The 11,617-nt window shown below is 28.9% G+C and overlaps 1 protein-coding gene across 2 annotated transcripts in view; it reads right to left on the reverse strand.

The window, feature by feature from the left end:
* The window catches only part of LOC135930028 (uncharacterized), a 31,188-nt gene extending 20,204 nt beyond the window's left edge, over nucleotides 1-10,984 (reverse strand). The window contains exons 1-11 of one of the 2 annotated variants that reach the window (XM_065466797.1): nucleotides 10,871-10,984; nucleotides 10,742-10,827; nucleotides 10,547-10,698; nucleotides 10,181-10,311; nucleotides 9,870-10,005; nucleotides 9,118-9,208; nucleotides 6,017-6,214; nucleotides 4,493-4,574; nucleotides 3,586-3,764; nucleotides 1,897-1,998; nucleotides 536-658 (exon numbers count right to left, since the gene is read on the reverse strand). In XM_065466797.1, the coding sequence (XP_065322869.1) occupies nucleotides 536-658; nucleotides 1,897-1,998; nucleotides 3,586-3,764; nucleotides 4,493-4,574; nucleotides 6,017-6,214; nucleotides 9,118-9,208; nucleotides 9,870-10,005; nucleotides 10,181-10,311; nucleotides 10,547-10,698; nucleotides 10,742-10,827; nucleotides 10,871-10,943 (1,353 nt within the window). In that variant the 5' untranslated portion in view covers nucleotides 10,944-10,984. Of the gene's footprint in view, nucleotides 1-535; nucleotides 659-1,896; nucleotides 1,999-3,585; nucleotides 3,765-4,492; nucleotides 4,575-6,016; nucleotides 6,215-9,117; nucleotides 9,212-9,869; nucleotides 10,006-10,180; nucleotides 10,312-10,546; nucleotides 10,699-10,741; nucleotides 10,828-10,870 lie in introns of both variants that reach the window. The other variant, XM_065466796.1, reaches the window with a different exon arrangement.
* Nucleotides 10,985-11,617: the final 633 nt, after the last annotated feature.

Here is an 11,617-nt window from a genome sequence, read left to right on the forward strand (position 1 = left end):
TAATAAAATTAAAATCTTTATCAAACAATAACGACAAAAAAACAAATATTACTCTTTAACGTATTATTCACATTTAAATAATGGAATATTTTATAAGGGCTTTTCTACAAAATTCATTTTAAAATGGCCGCAATGGAAAAATTTATAAAAACGTAAGATGTAAATAAGGTTCCTTTTCAGCGAAAATGATTACTATATAACAGCTGATAAATATCTATAAAAGATCGATCAAAAAAGAGAAGTATATTTTAAAATAGAATATTAAACGTAAAATTTGCCAGGTCAAAAAAAAAATGGTAACCATTCCACTAACATAACAGAGAGCAAAAGAAATCGGAAACAAACAATAACGCGCCAAAATGTTTAAGGATTTAAAGCAGTGACCTGCAGAGGTACCATTTGAACGGTCCGGCCCGGATTTTATATTTTCAGGCCCGGACCGCAGGTCTCTGATTTAATGCTTTCAAAGCCGTTCAAAGAAAATTACTAAATCATATTCAATATATTTTTAAAAAAAACGATTTAAAAAAGAAACTTTATTCATCTTGAGTCCCGCTAAGAAGTCAATCATTCGCGTCAAATAACCGATTTTCGGAATTCTCCCGGTCGATATATCTAGCAAAATCCCTCTGTTAAGATAGACAGGCCAATCTATTATCTATTCAAACAAAGCAAAAAAAAATACGTATAAATATCAGGGTTGTCAAAAGATACACTTCAATGTATCCTTTATAATAATACTTTTTTACATCTAAATACTATAATAACTGATAAATTTTATAAAGTATCCGATATCAAATTTATTAGAACGGCAGTTTAGAACCTAAAATTAATAAGGGTTATGGGTCCGGTTCTCAATTATTTTTTCAAATTTCGCTCACGGTTTCTAAGATTTTTTTAAAAAACATCTGGTTTGCACTTCCTGGATTTTTGGCCAATTTCGATGATTCCGCATTCTGGCCGCCAAATTTAAACTTTATTTTCTTTTATGATAATAAATGTTTTCTCATATTATTCTTTTTTTTGAAACTTAGGTCAGAGTATACGAACTCAAAAATTAATCAAATAAAATCAGCTCTAGATAAACGCGATCGTCATCTCGTGAGATGTTTTACTTTAACGGATGCCAGCTGTAGCGTTGTTAAAAAGTCCGATTCTTCAAAAGGGCAGATTAAAATTTTAGCTAAAAAATAATATTACGTAAGCACCGAGATTTGGCAAGTAGATGTCCAAGCATTTCTGCCAGCTGTGTGCAAAATCTTTAGTCCTATATAATGTCATTTTTAACCCGAATCGGGTTTTTTCAACAACACTAGTCAACAGTCCTGTCGGTTAGATCTGGACAGATTGACGGACCAATATTTTAATTATTTTTTTGTCTTTTATTATTATTTAAGTTTGCCCAACTTATTCAACGTATATTTTATTTTATAATACTTTCCTAGGAGGAGTTACTTTAGTTTTTGTTATTTCCTTTTTCCTTTTGCAATATTACTAATATGAAAACCAAAAGTTTGCCAAAAAAAAGCATTATTCGTGATATTTATCATTTTATACATATATTCGATTTGATATTATTGGTAACATTAAATAAAGTATTATATTTAAAAAAAATGACGAAAACAAGAATTATATTAGGTGTAAAAACGATAATATATATCCAAAATAACCAAAAATTAACCGGTCCTGTACCGGTCTTTTTTATTTAGGACCTTTATTTAATTCGAGGACCGTGGCAACCGTTATCTTCACTATTCTACTTTAGAAAAAAAACGGACAAGTCGGCATGCACCAGAATCATAATTGATAGAATGAGGAGTGAAGCGCCTAAGCGGTAGAATCCAAAAATGATATTTATGAAACTATCTTAAAAAAAAATGGCGTGGTTATTCTTACAGAAAACTTGGGTAGAATGAAATCGGGCGAGGCTCTTAAAATTTCCCTGAGTGACGAAATACCGTAATACATTCCCGGGACATCTTTCGCTATCAATTTTATCTAAATTAAAATTGAAAAATATAAATAGTTGTTGATAAAAATAAATCGTAACTCTCCAGCTCCCCCCCCTCCCCTCCCTCAATCAAAAAAGATTCGCGTAAAAAGCGCGTTTAGGCTCTGATACCGACGAATTTTCCTAACCGAGCCGAGTTTCATAAAACCGGTGCCCCAAACCGAGCCGAATTATGAGTAACGGATGGGTTCCATCAATCGCCTTAAAATGGTATCAGGTTTTTACGAGTCGTCCGACCCGGCCTTTATGAAGGAAAAAGGCTAATTCTAAGCTCCAGCTCGGTCCGCGTGCTTTTAGGTTGCGCCAATCTCTAACCGCTAGCACCTTAAAAACGTATTCTAAAAAAACCCCTAGCAATAACTGGAAAATTGATTTTAATCAATAAACAATCCATTTCTAGTTGTCATAAAAAAGATTATAAATATTTTCTTTTTGAGGGCTATCCACAAGATAATTAATGTAGGGTAAACACCGGTCTCCTCTTTTAATCTTTTAGGGGACGGGACGCGTCACGCCTTTTATTTTCTAGAACGAGACGCGTCCAACGCTGAACGGACATTTGATCTTCTCTTATGGTAGTATTGTTTAAAATGCCCGATTAGGATCGATTTATAAAAAAAACGGCCCGATTAAGATTATAACCAAAATAGCATTATGGAAGCCTAAAGATTTTGCGCATGCGCATAGCTGGCAGAGATGCTTGGACATCTATTTTGCCAAATCTCGAAGCTTACATAATATCAATTTAGCTAAAATCTTAATCGGGCGGGCTTTTTAACAACACTATCTAACGGGGCCTAAAATAATAACTTGAAGAAGAAAGAAAGAAAGAAAGAAAGAAAGAAAGAAAGAAAGAAAGAAAGAAAGAAAGAAAGAAAGAAAGAAAGAAAGAAAGAAAGAAAGAAAGAAAGAAAGAAAGAAAGAAAGAAAGAAAGAAAGAAAGAAAGAAAGAAAGAAAGAAAGAAAGAAAGAAAGAAAGAAAGAAAGAAAGAAAGAAAGAAAGAAAGAAAGAAAGAAAGAAAGAAAGAAAGAAAGAAAGAAAGAAAGAAAGAAAGAAAGAAAGAAAGAAAGAAAGAAAGAAAGAAAGAAAGAAAGAAAGAAAGAAAGAAAGAAAGAAAGAAAGAAAGAAAGAAAGAAAGAAAGAAAGAAAGAAAGAAAGAAAGAAAGAAAGAAAGAAAGAAAGAAAGAAAGAAAGAAGATTTTATGTTAATAAAAAATATATTTAAAAATCGAGCAGCTTAAATTATAGTAAAACTTTTATCGAGTAAATTAATTAAGCTATTTCGGGTACACAAAAATGTAACCCATCATTAGTTTTAATGCAAATAAGGAAATAATTTAAATAAATTAATTAGAGTATTCTTATATAATTTGGTAAATAAACTGTAATAAACCATCTTCTTTCGTAAAAATTATTTGGTCTCTTATTTCGACGAATCCCCCTTATTGGTCTTAGGGATAATCATTTTTAAATTGTCAATCAGAAATACAAAAAATATCTAGCATATTTTGTATAATTAGCCGTCGTTAAACGAAGGGGTTATTATCTTTTAATTTTAATCATTGCAATAAACTTGTTTGTTGGCCACGACCAGCTTGTAGCCTTGATCCTTGGAGAACGTTTTGTCGTCTAAGAGGCAAACTATATTGCTTTCGCGTCTCACGGAAGGCGGTTGCATTATGAGGACCGAACCCAGTGATAGAAAACTTTCCCTAAAAATTTCCCAAACTTCCCAAAGCTTTATGGGAGTGACTGGAGATTCGTTCATTTTTTATTTTTATACAATATAATATATAAAAATGTATATGTTAAAGTGTAGGATTGTAAAGTGAAAATTTTACACGTAATCTTCATCTTACATTTTGCTAACGAATGTTTAAAATCAGTTCCAAAAAAAAAAAGATGAGGATCAAATCTTTTGAAAGATCACAAAATTATGAAAGAATCACAAAAGATTATGAGCGAGCATTCACAAAATAATCTTCAGAGATCAAAATATTTTTTATTTTGAATAGCATTTCAATCTCTGGTTTATAATTGAATGCTTTGATTATCTTTGTTTTAAAGATTAGAACCTAAAGAAAAAAAAAATTAATACGTTGTAACTAAATATTTAAAATTATTATAATCATTAAAATTCTGTGAAAACTTTGTTCGAGTTATGAATATACTTTGAAAAAAAAAATTTTTCTATCTTACATAATAATAATTTAGAAAACTTATAACGCGCAAATCAAGATTTTTTAAAACCAAAAAATTTTTTTATTACCCAAGTAACTCTAGATTTAGTCAAGAGGGCCCCAAACCTTTCTGCCATCTTATTTGGGATATCTCGAGGCTTAGGTGATAAATATTTATATTATATATTAATTTTGCACGAAATATGAAACCGGAAAAATTTAATTCGATAAACCAGGGCCAGGGCTGATATTCGAGGTGACTATACTACTACTATGTAATATACAAAATTATTCGTTTACCGTTAGGTATTTTGGATATCAAGCAAATATTGACGCTGGGAGGTAGAGAAAAAGCGTGCTCGGAAATGTCGCTCATGTAAACCTAGAGGAAGTTCAAAATAAAAATATATATATACAAAAAGGTTTTCAAATTATTATATCGTGGGTCTTAGAATTGGAAGTGCTCCGCTCGAAATTTTCAAAATTTTTGAGTTAGAAGTGGATGATAAACTTATTATTCCCAGTATATATCAATAAAACTATAATTTTTGCCAAAGTTATAGCTATGTCCAAAATTGATCAATAAGTTTTTCCTATATGTTTGATTAAAATTTTTGCCAAAGTTATAGCTATGTCCAAAATTGATCAATAAGTTTTTCCTATATGTTTGATTTTAAACTTCAAATGTTGATTTTCTCATTTTAAACATTAGCGCAAGTGGAGCGCTCCAAATCTAGGCCGACGATATGTCGCGCGTACGATCTCTCAAATAGTATAACAATTGTCAGGGCTTAAGAACCGGATAAATTACCTCAAAAGTATAATGTCAATAAAGAATAAAATTATTTGCAAAGAATAAATAAGAGACTATGTATAAAATAAAACATATAAAATTCAACGAGACGTGTGAAAAAAATTGTGACGAGGAAATTATTTATTTTTTTTTAATATTTTTTATTTCTTTCTTTCTTTCTTTCTTTCTTTCTTTCTATTCAAAGTAAAAAAGCTTGATAAAATAAAGGAACAAAATTTTAATTTTCTAAAAGAGAGAGATGGATGTACAAATGTACATACCATCATCGTTTATAATAAAATAAAAATGTAAAAAAAAACGCGTCCGATATAAAACAAATATAAAACGCAAATTTTATTCGTCGTATTTTCTATAATATCCATTCCGATACAATTTAAATTATTCCGATCCATTTATTTATTTCCTAATATTCGATTATTTTATTCGCTATAAATTAAAAAACAATAATGGTAACTATTACTACCATAATATGCAACGAGAACGAGGACAAAAAGGATACGTTCAAATGGTATGATGACATCACTAGCAAGGGTAAAAATTTAGCAAACCACCCACTAAAAAGATGTTTACTTATAACAACAAATTGTGGTCCTCAGAGTAGGCTAACCCATTAGCACTACCTAATAGGGGATATTCTTATCTCGTCCGTATTCAATAAACGAAAATAATACGATGGAAGATAAAGGTAAAATATTTGTAAAATGGAAGACGTTATTTTTTGCTTGATTCGATAATTTCGGGACATTCAAAAAACTACATACAGATCTAGTAAGAAAAAAGTGATTCTAATCACATTACCAGCTTAATGACGTAATAGACAACCTTCTGCTAAATTTATGAAATGAAAAGTAGGACACATATATAATTACATATTTAAAACTTGTATTATTATACTGAACCCTGAATATTAACATTTTTTCAGATTTATAAATCAGTTTGACATCAAATTATTTCTCCAGTTCCTGGTTGTTTTAAAATCAAAATTATTAATATATTTTTAAAAATAAAACCTTCCTAGGTTTTGGCCAAAGCACTTTCAGGAACGAATGCTCCTCCATTTGGGCGTGAGTCAAGCTTTGATCCGTCGCCTCGGAATGGCTAGATTGACCTTGCGGATAATTGATTACGTTGTTGGAACTCATATCTCCATCGTTTTTTGGCGCGGAATTATGGTCAGAATCAGAATGCTCCAAGGGGCAATGAGAAATCTTTAGATTTTAATAAATAATCATTTTTATGAGTTTGGTCATCAAAAAATCGAAAAGTTGTAATAAGTAGTGGGAAAAAAAACATTTCTTGTTTTTTATAAACAAACTATTTACCAAATAAATTAATGTAAATATAAATATATTTCATTTTTTGCAATCATCTTAATAAAACTTTGAAAAAACAAACAATATATTTAAGAATGCAATTAATAGCAAAAAAAAATCAAGTATTTTCATGAACATTCTTTCATTCAATTATGCGCAGACAATTTTTTTCTTCGCCTAAATCGCATGAGGCGATCGTACGAAAGATTAATGGTCTATAATTCCCATGACACACCACCAACTAACTGACAGTAATGTCAGAATACAGCAAAAAAAAATTCGTATTGTTTTTAATGGTTTATATTTAACTGTAATTTTTTTAAAAAAAAATTAAATTATATATATAAATCAGAAAGAAAAAAAATATTCTACAGGAAATTTAGCGTTTCAACGCAGCGTTTAAAACGCAAATAATATATCTTTAAATGCATTCGTTAAAATTGGACAGCATTTTTTATTATGTTTTAAAATTTTGATATTTCATATTAAAAATAACAATAAAAAATTAACGGTTCAATTTAAACATAGCTGCGTTTACGCTTGCGTTTTGAAACGCTGAGTTGAAAACGTTCAATTTGTGCGCATGCGCACTATAATGCGATAATTTGATAAAGAAGAAAAACTTACCTTCCTTCCATATATCATATTGAATACATTCATTTAAGGTCAGATTTGCAATTTCTAAAGTCTAAAAAACAAGGAAAAATTAAAATTTGATTTTCTTATTTAAAAAAAAAGGCCAAGTTATTATTATTTTTAACAAGTATATCACAAAATGTATTTTTTTTTATTACGATTTCATTTATTATTTATAAAAAACAGAGCGATAACTTATAATATTAAATTTTGAAAAGGCGGGAATTTACCACCATGAATTCGAGAAGATTGGCTCAAACCGTTTTTAAATTGCTAAATAAATTTCGACGCCCGAGAATTAGATTATTCTATCTTCACTTTTTGTAATTTTATAGGAGAGCATAATGACTATAATTTAACTTAATATTTTATATATATTTCGAATTTTTGAGCAAAGCGAATAGTATAATTATAAAAAAAAAATCATTTTTTTTTACAAAAAGCGCAGATAGAATAATATAATTTTCGGGCGACGATTTATAGAATAAATTTTGAGCTCGGATTTTTATTAAGAAAATTTATTCGTTATTTATAAATAATATTTTTTCCCTCTCTTTCTAAAGGAATACAGATGAGTTGTAAAAATACTAATTATTAAGTGTGGCCAATATATTGGGTCTACGATATATAACGTAGTTAATCTAATTTATAAAGCAGCGATAACGTCCATTTTAAATATAATACTACCAACTTGCATGAAAGGAATAATTTTCCCTAGCTGAAATCGAATAGGTGGTGCTGAATCTCAGTAATCTAACCCCTAGGCCACCCCTGCCACTCCAAAATCCTACATGTCAATCAAAAATATTTGCCTAATTAAGAATTAATCGAAAAATACTAAACTTATTTAAAAGAGTTTTAAAAACTTGGCGTCTCTTTTAATTATAGGTAAAGTTGGGTGTTAGCCGCCATTGGCCGACATTGTTATGCCCTCTAGAATGCGCCGTTAATTATTTAAATCATTCTGGCCACGCAAGAATTCTTTTTTTTTCTTGACATTTTATCAACCAATTATTAAAGTATTATGTTGTCATCATAATAATAATAAAATTTAAATATACATAATAAAAATATAATTAAATAGCTAAATTAAACATTGTAGTGTACAAAATGTATGACATAACAAAATTGTACATGGATTCAATCTATTATAAAAATATCATAAGCTTATTTGAGAACGAGGATATTAAGAGTGAAATTAGAGAATGTAAACCAAATGGATATATCAAATACAAGTTATCTAACAAAGTTAGCAAAGTAAAAATTGAATGAAAAACATGAATAATCTACTATAAATGATTTGGAACTAGAATGTTATGTTCTCATATAAAAATTTAATTCACAGGATATGGATGGTCTCTAAAACTGACCTCTTGGACGCAGTTAGGATTAAGGTAAAAATTTGCTAAACGTCAATCAAGTTTGGACAGTTGTATCTGCATCGATCCACGAATCCCATCCCCAATCAAACAATTAACTTATCGAGCAAAAAAAAGAATAGCACAAAATTGACAAATTATTCTGGTTAAAAAATTTAAGATCACGTTTTAGTAACAAATTATACACACTACCCAATGACATATAATAATACCTAAACTGACAATTCGTTCATTAAAAGTGTATATCAAGGAAAAACAGCTAGGGACGCCATTTTGGTTACTCTTAATTTTAAACGAGAGCCCAATTTATTCCTGTCTGATGCAAACTTTATTAAAGAATTACCTGATCATGGAGATAATAAGGAAGTAAGTTATCAATTTAATAGTTTTTAACATGAGAATAATTACAATACGGGTTATCAAAATGGTGGGTCCAGCTGATTTGCTTTCAACGACGCTTTCAAATGAATCATTATGAATGCATCGTCAGTCTAGGTATCATCTTATGTCATTGCCACTACCTTAGCATTTCGGTAAACTGATCCTTTTTTTTTAAATGATTTAGCATCTCACATCCTCATGTTCTCTGGCGAGCCTGGGAAGGCTTCTTTTCCTTTCCTAATTTTTTTTAACGATTCGTTAGCTCCAATATATATCTGACGGAACTTTGGAACAAACACCTTAGGTCACATACATTAAAAATAGATTGGAGAAAACGAAAAGTAAAAGTTAAAAAAGACACAGGGGTAAAATATAATAATGCTAAAAAAATATATTTATTACATCCAGAGTGGCTATATAATCCAAAAATAAGGCCCTCTTATCCTCATTTAAAGTTGACGCTATCTCGCGCAATGATTGGTTGGCGTATTTGCTTCTTTTTTTTAAAAAAAAATCAAAGTTTTTAATATATATATATAAGGAAAAATAAATTTATCAATTTAATTTCAAAGTGAAGAGACCGTACTAAAAAAAAGGGGGTTCTAGTTCCGTTTCCATAATATTTCTTGTTCAAACTATAGTTTTATTTCCGGTTTTTTAGAACTGACTCCACGGTTTTAGTGTTAGCTGATTCCCGGGTTGGTGCAAATATTTAAATTTGTTTTTGTTCCTGTAAGTTCTAAGAGCTTCTGGTTCATAGTTCTATAAAGTATTAGTTCCTATTGACTCTAAGAGCTTCTGGTTTCTTTTATTTTAATATCACCATTCCAGTTCCAAACTAGGATTTATGATTGACTTTTGGTGTATCAATTTTTTAAAATGTTTATAGTGTTGTTAAAAAACTTGAATTTTAAAATGGCTAATCAAATATTTTAGCTAAAAAATATATTAAGCAAGCCTGGGTATTTAGCTCATAGATGGCAGAAAAGTTTGGACATCTATCAGTGAAATCTAGAGGTCTCGTCATATTTTTCTGGCAAGGGAAGGGAGATCTGATATGCCTTTCTAGGATTATATTGCTGCTGATAATATAAATTTTCTTACATTCTTTTTATTTATTTTTCCCTTATAAGAAAATAAAAAGAAAAACTCACGAGCCATTTGGGCAAATGCTTGGATTGGCTCCTAATTTGATTAGCATCTTAAAATTTTCCAATTTTTCAGCTAATAAGGATTGGTGCAAGGGTGTAAGACCAGCTTTGTTTAATAAATTGATATTGGCACCTTTGTCTTGTTCATGGAAGAAAAATGTAATTGTTTAATATTGCCTTTCTAAAATGTTAAACACAATTTGATTTTACTTTATTTAATGGTTTATCTTAATCTTCAAAGAATTGAAATAAAAGCTTATTATAATATTTCTAATTTGTCAAAAGCAATTTGATGATAAATCAATAATGTATACCTTTTAAATAATTGATCACTTCAGGAGAACTAAAAATGGCAGCCCAGTGCATGCAATTACTATTGTCTAAAGATGGAATAGTTATATTAATGTCTATCCCTCCAAGAATTATATTTTTAACTCCATTGAGGCTTTATTTTTAAAAAAATAAATAAAACATTGATGAATATGTTTAGGTATTAAAATAAATTTTAAATATCACTTTTCATAGAATAAATTGATAATCAGTAATAATAATATATATTATATTGAAGCATATCATTTGAATTGCAATAATTCAAAAATAAATTAGAATAGGTAATTTAAATTGAATAAAAATAAATAAAATCATTTGTTAAAGAAATTAATTAAAAAGTAAAATATTACTCATTCTGGGATATCCTTCTAAAGAATTCTTCACTATAAATCTTCTTAATTTTAGAAGATGATATATTTATAGGCATTAGTCCTAATTCATTTTTAATAGTAACATCAGCACCTCTTAATAGAAGAGCTCTGGTTAAATCTTGATTTTCAAGCTGATATTTGATATATCTATGTAAATTTTATAAAAATGTCTACCTTTGAAGCAATATGAAGCATTGTACCATCATGATCAACTCGATTATCCATTAATTTTTTATCGGTATTATTGCCATTCTGAAATTCTAAAATATGATATTTGATTAAATATATATTGCATATGTATGCTTAATAAGGATAGGATTATATCTGTGCGGCCTTCATATAGGGCATTTTTAATATTTTCAGTGAGATTTGCCATGTGCTATTAAAACGTCACGAAAATCATATGCTAATTTTAAACACACTAGGTATAAATTTTTATAATAAAAAATAGGGCCTTTAAATTGACTTCTTCGTTGATTTAAGATACCTTCAGGAAATATCATACACAATTATTTTTTTGATAATTTGCTTTTGATTTTTTTAAATTTTAGAAAAAATCATCTTTTACTACCAATTTTGAAAAAAATTAGATTTTTTCCCCAGCCATAGGCTAGGTTATGATAATAATTTTAATAATAAATAATATTTTATAGCATTGGATTTCTTTTATTAATTAAATATTTTATATTTTTTATATTTAAAACTATATCTATTTGAGTGACGAGTCAATAAAAGGATGTAGCGTCAATGAAAGTAGGGGGAATATTTTATTTCTTGTAACTTTCTTTATTAATTTTTAGATAAATATATTATAAATTCTATACTATATATTGACAATTAATGTTATTTTTACTACGTTTAAAAAATAATATGATGTTAAAGAACTTCTGATATTTTTACGATAGCTTGAAATTGGCTACAAACAACTGGTAGCAAAAATCTGCCACCTAAAAATCACCTCTAGGGAAATTGAGCCTGTAGCATATTATTTAGGGAAATTGTGAAACAAAATATTTGTTCGCCCAGCCCCCAAAAAATAATTTTCTTCTT

Source organism: Gordionus sp. m RMFG-2023, chromosome 5 (genome assembly GCF_954871325.1).
Source record: "Gordionus sp. m RMFG-2023 chromosome 5, tfGorSpeb1-WG-v2, whole genome shotgun sequence".
NCBI classification, from domain to species: domain Eukaryota; kingdom Metazoa; phylum Nematomorpha; class Gordioida; order Chordodea; family Parachordodidae; genus Gordionus; species Gordionus sp. m RMFG-2023.